This window comes from Callorhinus ursinus, unplaced genomic scaffold (assembly GCF_003265705.2).
Source record: "Callorhinus ursinus isolate GAN/ISIS: 27379988/994484 unplaced genomic scaffold, GSC_fseal_2.0 scaffold28, whole genome shotgun sequence".
NCBI classification, from domain to species: Eukaryota; Metazoa; Chordata; class Mammalia; order Carnivora; family Otariidae; genus Callorhinus; species Callorhinus ursinus.
Window position 1 is genome coordinate 10833090 of NW_027397090.1, and position 18415 is coordinate 10851504.

At 41.9% G+C, this 18415-nt stretch overlaps 1 protein-coding gene across 2 annotated transcripts in view; it reads left to right on the forward strand.

Moving 5' to 3' along the window:
- DOCK8 (dedicator of cytokinesis 8) overlaps window positions 1-18415 on the forward strand; it is a 218723-nt gene that overhangs the window by 48136 nt on the left and 152172 nt on the right. The window contains exons 1-3 of one of the 2 annotated variants that reach the window (XM_025891605.2): window positions 931-1084; window positions 12030-12205; window positions 14742-14813. In XM_025891605.2, coding sequence (XP_025747390.2) covers window positions 12078-12205; window positions 14742-14813 — 200 coding nt within the window. In that variant the 5' untranslated portion in view covers window positions 931-1084; window positions 12030-12077. Of the gene's footprint in view, window positions 1-930; window positions 1085-12029; window positions 12206-14741; window positions 14814-18415 lie in introns of those variants that run through there. The other variant, XM_025891603.2, reaches the window with a different exon arrangement.

The following is an 18415-nucleotide window of genomic DNA, read 5'->3' on the forward strand; positions in this document are numbered from 1 at the left end:
GGGTCTTTTTTTTTTAAATTTTATTTATTTATTTATTTGACAGAGAGAGATACAGCGAGAGAGGGAACACAAGCAGGGGGAGTGGGAGAGGGAGAAGCAGGCTTCCTGCAGAGCAGAGAGCCCTACGTGGGGCTCGATCCCAGGACCCTGGGATCATGACCTGAGCCGAAGGCAGTCGCCTAACGACTGAGCCACCCAGGCGCCCCTAAAAATTGTTTTCTTGGAAGTATAATTTACATATAAGAAATTCACTTATTTTAGGTGTACAGTTTGGTGAATTTGGCCAATTTCTAGTCACTTAATCTCTACTCAGTCAAGATACAGAACAGTCTCTTTACCCTAGGATACTCCTTGGACCCCTTTGCAGTGGGTCTCTGCTTCCAGGCCCCAGCCCAAGGCAATCACTGATCCACTTCTGTCACAATTTTGCCTTATCTGGAACTTCATATAATTGGAATCACAGAACAGACCTAATTTTTTTTCAAGATTTTTATTTACTTATTTATTTGTCAGAGACAGAGTAGAAGCAGGGGGAGCAGCAGGCAGAGGGAGAAGCAGACTCCCTGCTGAGCAAGAAGCCCGATGTGGGACTCGATCCCAGAACCCTGGGATCATGACCTGAGCCGAAGGCAGACGCTTAACCCACTGAGCCACCCAGGCGTCCCGACCTTCATTTTTGAATCACGCTCCCCCTTTTAAGTTGAAGGTAGCTTGTATTTTTATATTAACACGTACTGTTGAGCGTGCATTGTGTGTTATATTATTTGAGGACTAAATGCCAGGCAGGTGGGCTAAACCTCACTTAAATGAGATGATTTGTAAAACCAGAAGTTGAATATTCACTTCCTTTGTGTGAGGCTACGGTCCTTGTTGTACTCACTTCCTCACTCACAGTATAGCGGTACTTTCTTGCTTCTTCTAGTGGTTTTCTTGAGGAGGTTAGGCTATTTGTTTTGTTTCTCACTTATTACTTCAAAACCACTTCTGCTCTTCGGAGGTTTTTAACCTTCCACTTGGTTTCCTGTACCCGCCATCTTGCTGCCTGTAACAATTTGCACGCCGTGTAACTGTGTATCTTTTAAAGGTATGTTTGCTGGAGTGGTGTGTGGTTATTTCAATAGGATAATTTGTGTGTTGTGTCATTGATGAAATACGAGTAGTAAAAAGTGTATAGCATCTTTTACTGCAAGAGGTAATGACATTTCTTCAGAAAAATCTGACTTCAGTGGCTTGCTAACTGTCCTTTTTGCTTGTGCTTTTCCTGTTTCACAATGCAGATATAATAAAAGCACATTCAATGCGTGATGTCCATGACTTCAGATAGACTAGGTAACCTTTAGAGTAAGAAATATTAACTATTTCTTTTTTTTTTAATTTGGTGCTAATATATATTTCATTGAAAACCAAACATTTTTTTTTCTTGAATTTCTAATTCAAATTGTATTCCAAAGTATGCAGCATTCAGTTAAAAAGTGACCAGATACACGTTTATATTTCAAACAAGGTAAGGAGGGAGGGTTTGGTGCCTTGCTTGTTGGTAAATTAAGACTGCGGCTCTTCGCAGTGGCTGAATTGAGAAACAGTGTGGACATCGTAAGTAAGAGGCTTTAAGGAAGTGTAGCTCGCAAGCTTTAACCCCTTCTCTCCACACCAGCTTTGGCGTTTATGCTGCAGCCGTAAGTTTTTCATTTAAAGTCCACAACGAATAAGAACTTGCTTAATATCTACAGGTGTTCCTTTGGTAGTTTTGCCTCCTCATCCGTAGGTTTTGACAAAAGTGAATGTTGATGAATTTCTTCATTAGCTAGGTAGGCAAATCACCATGTGGCTTAACTACCCATTTTCTAACAGAAGACATCAAAGAAATAGCAAAAATAAGCAACATTGTTTAACTATGCAAGGATCATGGGTTCCTGCCTGTTGTAATTTATTCCTGGTTCTATTTGCAAATGAATAGCCTTTAAAATATATGGTTCCTAGTATTTCAGGTTAGCTCCTGATTATCTCTTCCCAGATCACGACTCCAATTTCAGCACTTGGTGCTGCCCCTGTTCCTTCTTGTTAACTGCATGAGGAGCAGGAAGCATGAGGGAGCCAAGAGGCCTGATTTTAATTCCCCCTTTAAACAAACAAAAAAAAAAAGCGCAGCCTGTCGAGGAAATCACCCTAACGTTTTCCTGCCGCCATGCTGTCATGTCACAATGAAGCGGCCGTTCTTTCCCCTGAATCATCTTCCCAAATGAAGGTTTCTCCAACAGACATCATCAATTTAGTGGTGATTTCCCTTTACCTTAAAAAAAAAAAATCCATACCACAGAAACATAATGGGACATTTCAGCAAGCTTCATTCCTGGCAAGGCAGAGAACTAGCTTATCATCTAAAAACTCTCAAGCTGAAGTAGCTTTTAAAAAAAACTTTTCTTAAAGGCGAAGCTATAGACTGTTCATTGGTTTCAGACAATTGGAAAATAAGACCAAGTGCATTTTGGCTTTTGTTTCCCTTACCTTTATTTATATAACTACCCATTTCAACAACCCCACATGCTAATACAAGTGGCTATTTAATTTTTAGAAGTATTTAATGGTGCCACGTTATTTAAAACCCAATCCATGGGGCGCCTGGGTGGCTCAGTCAGTTGAGCATCGGACTCTTAGTTTCGGCTCAGGTCATGATCTCAGGGTTGTGAGATTGAGCCCCACACTGGGTTCCAAGCTCAGTCGAGAGTCTGCTTGAAGATTCTCTGCCTCTGCCCACCACCCCCTCAAATAAATAAAAATCTTAAAAAAAAAAAAAAAAGCAAACCCAATCAGGGATTAGTCTGTTGTCTTGCAAGAGGCCAAAACTTGGCCACAAGCCTAAGTGGACCCCGTTTTGCTTGAATATACCTGCCTTTCATGAATTTGTGGATATGAATAGAATTTTTGTGTTGCAAAAAGGTGCATTGTATCATAAAATTGTATCATAAAATTTTCTTTTATACATAAATCATTAAAAATAAGCACTTTTTTAGGAATGAGATCTTGCCATTTGCAACGACGTGGATGGAACTGGAGGGTGTTATGCTGAGTGAAATAAGTCAATCAGAGAAAGACATGTATCACATGACCTCACTGATATGAGGAATTCTTAATCTCAGGAAACAAACTGAGTGTTACTGGAGTGGTTGGGGGTGGGAGGGATGGGGTGGCTGGGTGATAGACATTGGGGAGGGTATGTGCTACGGTGAGCGCTGTGAATTGTGCAAGACTGTTGAATCACAGATCTGTACTTCTGAAACAAATAACGCAACATATTTTAAGAAAAAAGAAAAAGAAGAAGATAACAGGAGAGGAAGAAAAGGGGAGTATGTCAGAGGGGGAGACGAACCATGAGAGATGATGGACTCTGAAAAACAAATTGAGGGTTCTAGAGGGGAGGGGGTAGGGGGATGGGTTAGCCTGGTGATGGGTTTTGAGGAGGGCACGTTCTGCATGGAGCACTGGGTGTTATGAACAAACAATGAATCATGGAACACTGCACCAAAAACTAATGATGTAATATATGGTGATTAACATAACAATAAAAAATTAAAAAAAAAAGAAAAAAATAAGCATTTTTTTTTTCTACAAAAACTGGTGAGATGGGTCCCAGGTGAAGCATTACTGCCACTGATTTGGTATATAATCTGGGGCAAGTTAATCTCTGTGAAGGCTCCAGGTTTTTTTATTCGCGATGTTGGCCTAAGAGTGCTCCCCCTCCCATTAGGGTTAATAGAATGGTATCATAGACGTTGTGTAAATACTGGTGAATGGTTCTGCCCACATGTTTGGCACTGTCTGTTGTCTGTATATTGGAGGCAGGGTGAGGGATTAAAAGGTGACCAGAGGTGGTTTCAGCTCTGAAAGGCCTTGTGGTCTACTTGGGAGGACAGAGGACCTATACCGTCTTTAAGTGTGCTAGGTGTTCAAAAGGAGGTAAAAGCTTGCTGAGAGAGGCAGAGAAGACTTAAAGGAAGGTTTTCAGCCCTGGCTGCACATTACAATCATCTGGGACCTTTAGAAACATCTGTGGCCAGGCCCACCAGAGAACAATGAAATCAGAATCTCTAAGGGCTGGGGCCTGGGTATCTTGATATGTTAAAGTTCCCTGGGATTTTAGCATGTGATCCAGATGGAGGATTGTTTAAAGAACCTACATAGGTAGAAGTATTCCAAATAGGAGGAAAAAAAAACGTAAAGAAAGGTAGTTTCTTTTGTCGTCTGGGTTGCTCTGGGTTTCAGAAAATGTGGTGGGCAAGGACCATTGCTAACCCTATGGATATATCCTTATATAAATACAGTGGCTTCTGTTGTAAATCAGATCAATCACATGAGAGAAAAGGTGTGTGGGTATGTGTGGTTTTATTGGATCTTTGTTTTTAAACTCTAATTGTAAATGTCAGCTGTGATGTATGTGTGTTTTCAAAGTAGATAAAGTATTTTAAACTCTTGCACTGTGCACTGTGAAGAGGGTCGACTGTTTCAAGTTGGCTTTTTAGACCTGGTGATATGATGATAGACCTGCCCTGGGTCTCTTTGACACTCTTTCCAGAGTCGTTTGTGACCAGTGCCAGAGAGCATGACCTTGTGTGTAGACTCACCTGTGTGTAGCATCGCACGTTGGCCTTGGCATCCTCCATTGCCACAGCCTTGTGGGCAGGTCGACCAGACATCCTCTCATGCCAGCCATCTACACAGGCAAATGACTTTATAGTTGACATCTTCATTAAAATACTAAAACTATTTTCTGATCATTCAAAGTCGAAAGGAGAGTGAACTACAAGAAAAGGTTGGGATCTCTGTCCTAAAGTAGAAAGGAGGGTATGAGACACTATACTTGGTTAATAACCTTAACCTACATGTTCATAGAGGGAAAAATTCTATTTTTAAAAATGAGAATAGAAAAGATTTGAAGTGAAATGGAATGAATCAGCTGGAATGTAACAGTTCTTGCTGAAGAAAAGGTTGTTTAAAAAAGCCACATCCTAAACACCAGGGATACATGAGATGTTTGTGTGTAACATCTATGTAAAAAAAAAAAAGTCTCGTACCTTAGAAGGCATTCATTTTTGTAATGTGTTTATGTGTAATGTGTAATGTGTTTAAGCTGTGCAATAAAGCAACCTTTTGCTTTTACTACCAAGAATGACCAAAATGTTAGATCACTTGATAAATATGGTTCTTTTAAATTTTTCTGATGCTATTGTTCTTTTGTGCTTCATCTGTCAAGGAGTTGGGCTGTCCTTAGGTTTCATTGATTTCCCTTGAGAGGCCATGATGGAAATAAAGGCCTCAATATAGTTTTCGTGGCAGATTCACAATGGAACATAAAATGACAGAGTGGCAGCCTGCATGCCAAGCAGGAGTTTTATTTCTGTCATTGAAAAGCAGGGACATCAAAGTGTCTTGGTAAAAATAGGTTGATGCCCATGATGGCCTGTCAGCATCTTCTACTCAGTAGTACAGTGGAAGATTGACATTGGGAGAAGCTGGGGAACATTGTTGAATCTAAGCCATGAAGTACTTTGAAATCACTGGAGAAGAACCTTATGTTCTCAGCTCTGTTTACTTAAATATAATAGAGAGCGGAGAGGATTGTCTTAAATGTCCCTTCCTTCCTTCCTTCCTTCCTTCCTTCCTTCCTTCCTTCCTTCCTTCCTTCCTTCCAGAAATATGTATTGGGTCTCAACTCTGTGCTAGGTACTGCTCTAGGAGCTGGGGATATGCTAGTGAATACAACAAAGGGTCTAGCCTCATGGAACCTATGTTCTAGAATGAGAGACAGACAAATAAGTGAATGCAGACTATATCAAGGGGCTTAAGTGCCTTGAAGAATAAAAGAGGGAAAGAGGATAGAGAGTTATACAGAAGGGGAGCTATTTGGGTGTCTATTGGAAAGGAGACACTTGGGAAGAATTCTGCATGAACTTGAGAGGTAGCTGAAGGAAGAGTATTATAGTTAGAAGGAACAGCACGTGCAGAGTCCCCAAGGCAAGAGTATGTGGTCTGCTCCAGCGACAGCAAGGAAGTGGAGTATGAGCTGAGTAGAGTGGGCACGAGGAGATGAGATCAAAGGGAAAGCAGGGCTCAGAGACCTCAGAAGAACTTCAGCTCTTACTCTAAGTTGGGAAGTCTCTGGAAGCATTGAGCCAGAGGCCAGGCATGATCTGACTTTTTATAGAGATGACTTATAGAGTTCCTTTTATAAGGATCACTGTGGTTGCTATGTGGAGAGCAGACTGGGGTGGGGAGGGTGTTAGGAAGTTGTCACAATAACTCTGGAATAGGGTTATAGAGAGTGATGCCAGTAGAGAAGGTGAGACGGTTGGATGCTGAATATATTTCAGAAGTAAAGTGGATGGGATTTTCTGATGGACAGTATGTAAGGTGTAAGAGAAAGGGAAAAACCAACAGCGACTCTGAAGGGTTTGCTCTGGGCAACCAGCAGAATGGATTTGCCACCCTCTGATATGCCAAGACTTGGGAGATATGGGAAGAAAAGATCAGCAGGCAAATTAAGAATTAGTTTTGAATTTGTTGTGTTTGAGAGTCCTATTAGACCACCAGATGGTGATGTTTGGATGTAGTTGGAAAAGTCAAGCTGGATTTCAGGGCAAAGATATAAATTTGTAATTTAAAAAAAAAAAGGTATTTAAAGCCATGGGAGTAGATGAGCTCATCTGGGAGTGAATGCAGATTGAGAAGCAAAGACATTTTAGGACTGAGTCCTGGAGTACTGCATCATAGGAAGAGAACCTAGAAACAGTAGAGTGACCAACCATCCCAATTTGTTTCCTGGTACATGAACTTTCAGAGACTGTGTCACCCTCCATCTGAATGAAGTATTGCAAGAAAGAGGGAGTGATTAACCGTGTCCCATCCTGTAGATAAACCAGGACTGAGCATTGACCACTGAATCTGGCAACAGGGGCGTCTTGGGTGACTTTGACAAGACATCTCTCATGAACAGCCAAGTAGATTTGAGGACCACCCTCCATAGGGGTACACACACATGAGGGTACTAGGCCAGTACCCCTGGAGACACCGCACCTCTACCCCCAGCCCTGCACAAAGCAGCATGAAGCAACCCCGCCCCCCAAAGCTGTAACAAAGGACTCTTGTGATTACCTGTCATTTAACCTGTTTTTCAGCATCCTTATTTGTGAAGTGTTACCCATATTTGCTATTTTAATCCGCTATCAGTGTGCTGTCTGGATACTGCACTGTGCTAGGAGCTATACAGATTCATTTTAAACAGATACGGTTCGGGTGCTGTAGGAATTGTCAGTTTCAGAACACATTGAATCCAGTTCATGTCAGGAGAAGTAGCCTTTGATGTGCATTAGGGGACAAGGAAAAGCTCAAACTCCCTTAATTAAAACATGGATGTCTGGCTGTGAATAATTGAAGCGTTTAGGGTATTTATAATCTTTTTGTGTGTTTCTGGTCTTCTGTCAATGAGGCCTCTGCAAAAAGTAACTAGAGGGAAAGAGTGCACAAGTCTTCACTAGAGAAGTGTTGAAAATTGCTTCCGGGGCAGTGACTGTGTCTCCTCACCTAGAGCTGGACCACCGTAGGACCCCAGGAAGTATTTGTTAAATGAATGGAAGTAGACAGATTAGTCCAGGTTTAGTCAGAGCAGTGGAACCAGGAGGAGATGCATATGCACGGATATTAAGGAGTTGATTGCAGAGAACTGGCTTACCCACTGGTGAGGGCTTGGCCTAGCGAGTCCACAGAGCAGTCAGGAAGGCAAGATCATAAGCAAGCTGGAACTCCATGGGCCAGAGCTCAAGCCTGGAGTCCCTGAACTAGGAGGCGGCTGTCAACTGATTAAGTCAGCATCCACCTGATTAAGTCAGGCCACCCAGGGGAGTTTCCCTTTACGTTGACTTAAAGTCAACCGATGAGGGACTTTAACTACATTAGTAATATCCCCTCAACAGCAGCACCTAAATTAGTGTTTGGTTGTATCAGTAGAAGGTGTATGTATACTCCAAATTAGCTGTAGCAAGAGAAAAATCCTGGAGTCCACTCTGACTAGAAACATACTAGGAAGTAAATTTGGGGAATATGGTTCAGCCTAGCCAAGTCAACAGTCATGATAGATAAAACCTGATTTAGGATTATTTGTCATCTTAAGAGCTTTCTGTTATAAAAAATTTAAAAAAAAGGTTTTTTTTTTTAAGGTTTTTTTTGTTTTGTTTTGTTTGGTTTCTATTTTGATTATTTGGGGTTTTTTCTTCTATTATTTTAACAAGTGATGGTGGCAGTGTCATAATTCATGGTATAAGGGGACTTTCTTGGAATTACTTTGGATTATACCATTTAATCTAGTCTTGGGTCTTCACTGACTAACAGGCCACATGTACTCAACAGCAGAGAAAACAAAATAGTTAATTTTCCTGTCTGGCTTTAAAGTTCCCAAGAGCCCCGGTCTTGCCTTAAGGACTGACCTTAGACCATCCCCCCAACCCTGTTCTCAAACTTCAGCCCCCAACGAAATAAAATACCACTGCAATTCTGTTCAATATTTGTTTCCTCCCTTTGCTTATCCCTAGATCAGCATAGTGTATGTGCTTGTGTGTATGTGTTGATTGCTTCAAAATAAAACCAACTCTTGAGATGCAGACTTCAGAGAGTTTAGAAAACAGAAATCTCTTTTGGTTCCTGTTTTTTTTTTTTTTTTTTTAAGATTTTATTTATTTGACAGAGAGACACAGCAAGAGAGGTAACACAAGCAGGGGGAGTGGGAGAGGGAGAAGCAGGCTTCCCGCTGAGCAGGGAGCCTGATGCAGGGCTCGATCCCAGGACCCCTGGGATCATGACCTGAGCTGAAGGCAGACGCCCGATGACTGAGCCACCCAGGCGCCCCAGGTTCCTGGTTATTATGTGACTTTGCAAGCAGAACTTCCTCGGAGACCCTGGTCACAGTACTTGGGGTCTCCACCTACTTGCCAAAGGCAAGAGTAGTTTACATCGCATTACGAATGGACAGTTTCCTCCTTTGTCCATTTCAGTGTAGAAAGAGTAGGGGAGAGTAGTCAAATGTCACCTTGTCTGTTGCGCTGGAACCATACTCAGTAATTCTCTCATATGGTTGATGTTTACAGTCTGCTCAGTCCTGAAATATATGTGACCTCAAGAGTTTGACTTTACGATCAATCCCGTATATCGATTACACTTGGCACATGGCCCCACAATTAGTGCTCAGTGAGGTTACGGTGTCCTTTATCATGGTTGCCCTCTTCAAACATAGCATGATTTATCTGTGAGAATGTGGCAAGCTGCACCATCTCATGGCTGACTAGAGATCTCTGGAAAAATGCTGGAGAGGAGCTACCTGACTCTTCTGTACCCCACCCCACCCCCGCCCGGCTCAGTGACTGGCATTCAGCAGACACTCAGCAAATCCTTGCTGAAGGAGGGAGTCATCCGTCCTTGTCACCCAGGTTCCTAGACAGCCTGTCCTGTAGGTAACAGGTGCTGCTCTCATCCAGGTTTGTCATCATTTGTAGCTCTGGCTTTCAGGGTCATGATAAGTAGACTACGTTGGCTGGACCCGAATTTTCTTCTCTCCGATGATTTTGCACAAATGCCATTTCTCCGTGGAAGCTTCTACTTACTAGTGATTAATGCTAGCGTCAAATTGTGCTTCAGTATAATTTTTAAGTATATATTTAAAGTGTCTCGGCTTGAGGGATTGACATTCTTCATAATAAATTTACATTTGTTATTACTGTAATTAATTAATTAATTACCTTATGTCATTACTTTGAGCAGCTGGGCTCATGAGAAATACAAAGTGGAACTTGTGGGTCGGGTGGTAAATGTAGTTTTCACCCTCTTCCAAACACACTTACTATTGCCTTGTGTTTTAAGTATTTCTGGAAGTAGAGATTCCCTAAAATGCCTTCAAGGGAAAACACAACCACTGTGGTTAAGAACATGAGTCCGCCTGGGTTTGAATTCCAGAGGGCCTCCTTCCCAGCTGTGGAGCCGTGGGCAAATTATTAAATCTCTAGCCTTCAGTGTCCTCATCTGTAGAATGGGGTTAATAAGAGTGTGTACCTTATAGGCTTTAGTGAGGTTGACATGACATAATGTATATAATGACCTAGCCAATTTCTTGGCACATAGTAAGTGCTCCATAATTACTGCCTTCATGGGTATCAACTTTGCAATAATAAGATTGGGTATGCAAAAAATGCAGTTTTCTATTTCAGTTCCTGACTCGGAACGCTGTGTACTGGTTTGTGGTAAGGGGTGGGAAAATCCACTTTCTACTTTGGGGTTGGTTGGTCTTAGGCAGGTCTGCATAGACAATGCCTGCCATTTTCTCTGGCAGAGGTCACTAGTGGCCCTTTGCAAACTCTGTCCCCACTTGGCTTCTGTACAGGCTGATCTCCAGCTCCCTGAGCCCCTGCTGGTCCCTGTCTCTTCATTTTGAGAGGCACCCTCTAAGGCCTATGGTCTTCTCCTTAGCTGACCTGCAGGTCCCCCCAAGAAATTTCCGTCTTTCTGTCACAGCATATGGGAGCCATGCGGAGCTAGAGATGTCTCTGCTCTCCTCCACCAAAGTATATCCTGTTGCTTCCCTTCTGCCCCCTTTGTCCCTGCGGCCCAGGACATTATGTAAGCCAGCCACCTTCCAGAATCCCAGAGAAGAAGGAGGGCACGCGTTGCCTCAGTTCTTCTTTGTCCTCAGTCCCCAGCATGTCACTCAGGTCTCCACCATGACCAGGAACGGCAAGCGTGGGAGGAGGGAGGGCAGCAGCCTCCTCTGATTTTATGTCCTTTTGCCTCTTGAACAGCAAGCAGTGCACTGTCCCTCCTCTCCAACGTGGAAACCCTCACGTCGAGTCTGGTGTATGGTATCAGGCTGGTGAAAAACCGGTTTTGTTAGCATTTCCTTTGGATCCGGCCTCATTTCACATGGAGGCAGTACAAGTTGAGAGTCTGGAGTGTTTGTTTTATTGGTCCATGGTCGGGGGGTGGGGGAGTAGAGAACAGTACCTCCTTGGGCTGGTGATTCCAAGTAGCCTGCCGTAAATGATCCCCACGGAGCTGCTGGTATTCTCATCATTCCACAGCTCCACTCAATCTGATTCGTTTACTTCCTTAAGGCAATGGTTCCTGTTTGGGGACTTCACAGACAAGAAAAAAAAAATAGTTGCTTAATTGCCAACTTTTTCTTTTATCGACCAGAGAAAATTTTATTTCGAATTACCATCCACTTCTGTCATTGCTTTTGTTCTTTCCCACTGCACGTGGATATAGTAGAAGAGCAAAACAAAACAATCCTTTAAAAGGGAGTACGTTAAAAAATAAATAAAAATAAAAGGGAGTACATTTAGGCCTGGGTAAAATCAGCCAGTTGCCTTTAGTTTATTCATTTAACCCCAGCCCCGGTGAAAGTATCTTCCTGCCCAGCAGGAGTCAGTCCAGAAGCCTCTGGAAATCACCACCACCAAGTCTGGCTCACCGTGGGCTGTGATTATGTATGAAGTGCTTTCAAGAAGCAACATATAGGAAAAGTCAGGCCAAAGGAAACACGGAGTCTCAATACTCACACAGAAGGAGTGTTGCGTTTGCCCGAATTTCTGGAAAATTGCCTCCATGCACTACTTCACTGTATTGGGGTAAACATGGCCTCAGAGAGCTTTTGCAGGGGAAATTATAAAATTCAGCAAAGCCTCGTGATCTCATTTTGGATCTCCTCAGGATTCCTCATCAAGATGCAATTAAGCAGAGAAAAATTCTGCCTCGGGGTGTGATTTGGGTGCCGCACCGTGTTCTGACTTGACTTTCCGTGCCGTGTCTCTTTCCCTTTCCGTATCACTGCCTCTGTGTCTGACAGGCCCCTCGGAAGACTGCTCCACCGAGTTGTGCACTCGGAGCCAAGCCCTTGCTGAATGGAAGGGGCAGGCCTGGGGCTCGCCGACTGTCGCCTTGGTGCTTTTCCTGGAAACCTTGTGGGAACCTGCTTTTCCTTCTCCTTATCTCTGCAGCCTCAGTTTTATGACCCGGTGGAGCCGGTGGACTTTGAAGGACTTCTGATGACACAGCTGAACAGCCTGGATGCGGAGCTCGCCCAGGAGCTGGGAGACTTCACCGAAGATGACTTGGACGTGGTGTTCACGCCAAAGGAATGTCGCACTTTGCAGCCTTCTTTACCAGAGGAAGGGTAAATCCTGTTCCTAAACTGTAGATGTGTGTGATGTCATGACTGTTACTGGTGAGCAAGGGAGATGCCTTAAGTCTGGACTTCTTTGGAAACTAAAGTTACTCAGATCCATTAAGGTGTGCAGGATGGCTACGTATTACTAGCGCCCGTGATCGTTTTTAAATTGGTTTGACGAGAGGCTTTGAAAAGGCATGTGGGGACTAAGCCAGTTAAGGGGATGCTCAAGGAGAGGAGGAGAGGTGCAGGGGGAGGTCTGGGAGCCTGGACCTTGGGCGACTCCCATGAGCTTCCAGAGCCTCCATTTCTCCATTTGTAAAAATGTCAAGTTTTTCAGTAATCATCAGTGAAATGATTCAGAAGCATTTGAATTGTTTCCACCTAAGAGACGGGATCGAGTCACAGACAAGTTCAACCCACATTTACTGAGCATCTACTATGTGAGTAGGGCAAAGTTCCTTCCTGGGAAGAAAGTTTTGCCAAGTGGGGTGACAGTGGGGAAAGCTCTGTAGAGTGAATATGTGAAGAGCTGGTTAGAGCTTGAGTTTCTACAGTGGGTTAGTCTATGTGTTTCTAGGTGCGGGCATTAGCTCTCAGTAGCGAGCAATGGAATTATATCCCAATGAAACTCTTGTTACTTCCATGGTGGAAAAAGCAATACCTCTTTAGAGGTTTAAGATGAGCTTTTATTTGCATTTGTTTTCAAAACAAAATTAAGATACACCTCTCTCCTGGACATTTTCAACCTCATCACCTTCCCCAAAAGAAGTCCCCAGAAGGAGATCATGAAACACAGTCCCCGCCCCAGTACTGTGCAATATATTCTAGTTCTCGTTTGGATTTTCTTCCATCATAGTTTAAGGATGTGGGGTGACAGTGATACGGGGTTATCATGAGTCTTTGCTCTCCTGTTTCGATAGTTCTTAGTCACACAGGAGAGCTTGTCATGTGCTCAGCTCAGACGTTTTAGAAATATTCACTCCCCAGAAAACAAACAGTGGGAAACATTTCTCCCATTGTCAGCCCATTTATTCAAGGGTAACTTTCATGTAGGTTAGGTCTGTTTTTTTCACCATTGAGAGAATCATTTCATATCATTTCCTTGTCTGAAATTTATGGTTACTTATTTAATTATTTTCAAACGAGGTCAGAGTCTGGGAAAATCCTGTTTAAGATACTTAAAATAAATTTAGAGATAGGATTTTTGAATTTTGGTTAAAGAGGCAGGGTTTTTTTCCATAGCATCGGTAATTTAGTATAATATTGCCTTGCGATCAGAACTTCTAGCTCACACTGTCTGATGACTTTAAAACAACCTCTGCTATTTCAATCATTGCCCCAAAGTCTGCCATTATAATCAAAACCCAGGAAGGCATCATTGTCATCACCAGAGTAAACAACAGCTGATTCCCATTGATCCAGAACTTCATGGTGAGCTCTGACGGTGTGCTGGTTCGAAGCCTGCACTCCACAGGTGAAAGGGCTGGATTTAAGTCCCTGCTCTTCGCCTGCTGGGTGATTGTGAGCCAGGTCCTTCTCATGTCATTCTTCTGCAAAATGAGAATAATAGTGCATGCCCATGCCCTCGGGAGAATTAACGGAGTTTTTTCAAAACGAGAGAAATAACCGAATTAACATGTGTACAGTGGTTACATCAGTACCTAGTACATGGTAAGTGGGTCGGAGGCATGAGCTATCCTCCATCGGTCCTACTATGTGCCAGACACACTTCTAAGCACTTCCACATTGGCTTAGTTAATCCTCATCACAGCTCTCTGAAGGAGGCACTCCTCTGTGAATAGTACTCTAAGATGAGGACCCTGAGGCATAGAAGGATGGCCCGAGGCCGCGTAGCTAATAAGGGATGGGGCTAGGGTTTGGGCAGTCAGTATTTAGTATGTAGTGTTTAGACCCATTCATCTCTAATACCAAAACACTTGGAAAAACAGCAAAAAGCTTTGCTACTCTGTGGAATTGGTTATTTCAAGACTATGACGCCCTTGGAGAGTATCTCCCATGGCACACTCTTAGGCAGGTATGACAAGAACTGCCCCAATTAAGACTCACCGACCAAAGCCAGTGTCAACTCCTCAAAGCACAAGACAGCTGTTCTTCTTCATGGCTTTCCGAAAGGGAAATGTGCATGCCCTAACAAGGTTATACATGAGCAAAAAATATGCCCAAATTACCCCTGTGAGAACTTGGTATTTATGCTTATTTTTCTGGTTATGTATGTGATCACAGCTAGTTCTACCTGTCTGGCGTTGGAATGCCTTTAAGGGATAGTTATAGTTTAACATGATTCTCTATAATAAAGAAAACCCACAAAGCATCAAATGCCAGCGTGTTTGTCTCATCAAAGTAAAAATGCTATCGCCTGAGGAATGCTCCAGACACTTGATGAATGGGGAGGAATGCCCCTGGCGTTCTCGCTTGATACGGAGTTGAATCATGCTGCTCTCCTTGGTTATGATAAGGGATTGTTTTGTTGTCTTTATCTGGTACTAACATGATTTTATTTCATTTTCCACCTCATTAGGGTTGAACTGGACCCTCATGTCAGGGACTGTGTTCAGACTTATATTCGGGAATGGCTAATTGTGAACCAAAAGTAAGCTCCTTTTTCTTTTCTCTTTACATATATACATATGTTGTTAGCTTTTATAGTTGTTTTTTAATGAAAATTTTCAGGTGCAGTTCTAGGTTTACAGGAAAACTGAATAGAAAGTACTGGGGGTTCTGGTTTACCACCTCCCAACAGTTCCCCTTATTGTTAACATCTTGGAGTTGGGGTTTTATCAGTTTGTTTGGCTTGGTTTGGTTTGGGTTTTAGTTTGTTTGTTGCACACGTGCCCGCATTGACTGTTCCAAAGGAATTTTAGCAAGGAGGTGACTTTGTAAATACAAAATACAAAATTCATGAGTAATGAATGCGGATTGACTATCTTGTCCCCTATTCAAAGACCTGCTAAGGCTCTGTACTACCTACTCTAGCAGATATCAACTCTGCTGGTTTGTCTTTCAAGGGCTTTAATAATCTGGCCCCACTGTATGTATTGAAACTTATTTCCCTTACCTCCCAGATCCACTTCCTTTCTGCTGGGCCTGGTGCCTCTTCCTCACTATGCCTCCGCATAACCAGCTCAGTCCTACCTCCACACCTTGGCCATTGCTGTTCCCCTCTGCCTGTGCCCCCCGTCTGTCAGATCCTACCTATGGATTAAAGGCCAGGATAAATTTCTTTTTTTTTTTTTTCCTTTATGCAGCCTCCTCTGACTGATTCATTCTTTCTTGGATGGACCTTACTTAAGATACATGATATATTTGTTATCACCGATGAGCCCATAGTGATACATTATTACTAACTAAAGTCATAGGTTACATTCGGGCTCATCTTTTGTGCCCTAGGTCCTACAAGTTTGACAAATGTATAATGCCATGTATCTACCATCGCAGTATCCCCTGCCCTAAAAAATCTTTTCTCACAATCATCTCTCCCTGGCAACCACTTACCTTTCTACTGACTCCATAGTTTTGCCTTGTTCCTTCACATCTCTTTGTAGCTGGAGAGCTCCTTTCTTTTTTTCACTAATGAATATTTCACTGTGTGGATTTATCACAGTTTGGTTGGCCATTCACCTATGGAAGGAGAAAGTTACATTTTAAATATAAAGAATAGGGCCTTTTTGTTTTGTTCCCATTCTGATGAATTCTGAGGGGGAGCGGAAATAAATGAATTGAAACTTGGCCTCAGGTTCAAAGGTAACATTTAAATTTGTAACCGAGAAATAGATTACTTGCTAGGCTTCCCGTCAAAAGGGCCCTTCTCTCCTGGGTTAGTCAAATGTTCTACAACATTGTCTTGAGCTTTTTGTCTCTATGTCACTGACCTGGACAGTATTGTCCCATGAGAAACATGTAGACACACGAAAATCCTCAGCCTGTGTGTATGTATGAGTTGGGGAGCAGGGCGGGGAGTGTCTGCAGACTGAGGACACATCCCATTAGAAAAAACATCAGAGAGCCTTTATCAAGACATAAATAGTTTGAAATTCTGCTCTCGGCACTTCTCCTGTACTCCAGTAAGAATTACTGTTCTGTGGGATAAACAGTGAAAGACTGTGGAGGTTGGGTTTTATCCAGCTCCTGGAAGTGTACCGTTGAATTTGTGCTGTTTTTTGGAGTAATGTCAGTAAGCATACTATTTTCAATAGCCGAGCAACAGAAAGCAACTGCTTATAAACAGCAATTAAGAGAAAGTTAGATGCTAATCCATCATGTGCTCTAATTTCCAACATGAATGGAAAACGAAGTTTGTCAGGTAGCCAAGTAAGATTATGCTTTGCTGGTAGTAAATAAAAAATTTCAGAACAAGTTGTTCTCAAGCTTTTAAAAGTTATAATTAGAGATACTTTCTGGATATTAAGGTTCTAAAAAGTCTGAGAAGGAACAATAAATAGAAAGGTCCGTTTTACTACCCTTGGTTTCTGTTTGCTTCTTGGGACACTGTTTTGTTTTGTTTTTTTAAATTCCTCATAGCAATTCCTGTTGGAATATTCTTTTTTTGCCTTCTATGTTGCACAAATGTAAAAGAAAAAAGGACTCTTTCGGAATACTCATTTTAGAAATTTTAGAGATTGTAGGGAAACAAAAGGAGAAAAAAACACTTAATTTACTATAGACAGATAACTGCCATTAACATTTGATACATAGCCTTCACATCATATTTCTTTGTATATATATTTGTATAAAAACTAAATCAGATTATAATACTATTTTATAGCATGATTCTATTTTGGGTTTTTACAGTAACTGGTGATTATCTCTGTTTGCTATTACATACTCTTCCTCAACCCAATTTTTAATGGTTGCGTGATGTATTTACATCAAAATTCACTTAACCAATTTTAATGTTTACGAGTCCCTGAATTTCAGGGTTATACCCCAATACAGTAACATCTTTGTGCACATCTATGATTTTTTTACCTTCAGAATAAATCCCAAGAAGAGGGATTTCTCTGTCTAGGGTTATGCACGAACTTAAGGATATGGGAATAATATATCAGAAAAATTATCAACAATATGTGCATGAATCCTCAAAAATATTGGATGTTATCTTTTAATACATTTCCAATTTTACTTGTAAAGAGTCTATCTTTTATTTGCATTTTTGTATTCTGAAATTGGGCAAAGCTTTGTCCATATATTAGTTGGCCCATTTGTAATTTTTCCTTCATGTCCTGTTTATTCTTGAAATTTGTGCACCTCTATTAATTTGTCTGGGCCTGTTTATCTCTAGGACTACCTTTATTTGTTAGGGATATTAACTGTTTGTCCAGCATATATTATAAATTCCTATCCATTGTGTTCTTTGCCTTTCAAAATTGCTCATAATTTTTTAACATTCAGAATTATTTATGTAATCAAATCTGTATTCATAATTTTCCCTGTGATTTCCATTTTTGCTGTCCTGCTTAAAATGTAATTCACAAACCTGATATTATTTACTGGGAATTTTAGATTAAAATGTTAATCCAAACCATTAGCCACTTGATTGCTGTTCTGTTCCCTTATGTGTCTCTATTTGTTTTTAATCTCTTCTGTAGGAACAATGATTATCCATATATTTATTTTATTCAAATTTTTGTGTCTTTTTCTTCCCCCATAAAACAAAGCGATATCTGCTTTAACTTTATCTTCGGCAACATATTGGGGATGGGGATTGCCATTGGTCCTGTTCTCTGTACACTTGTATAATGGGCCAGTTCCTTTCCCAGAAATTGGCTAGAAATATGCAACTCTGAAACTCATTGTCAGTTTCTGGAAGCTTTGACTGGTGTTTAAGAGAGGAAGCGCCTTTTTCTATCCCACTGTTTGATTCTTTGGTACTCTGAGTCTGATACTCCAAACAAACATGAAAATACATTCCTAGCACACACTCCTCCCAGAGATCATTCTGCCCCCATATGCACCTATAATATTTTATTTGTGGGGAAAATCCAATACACTGTTGCCAGACGCCCTTCATCTCCCAACCCTGCACACATTTTCAGCTCCGTTGTTTTCTATGAGTTGTTTCTTAACTCCTTAACCCCACTGCCCAGGGCCTGGCAGGAAGGACAGTACGAAGTGTCTGTCTTCCTGTGAGTTCCCCTTTGGGGAGACAAAGCATGGGACATCATTCTGCCAGCTCCATCTGATCCACAGAGATTC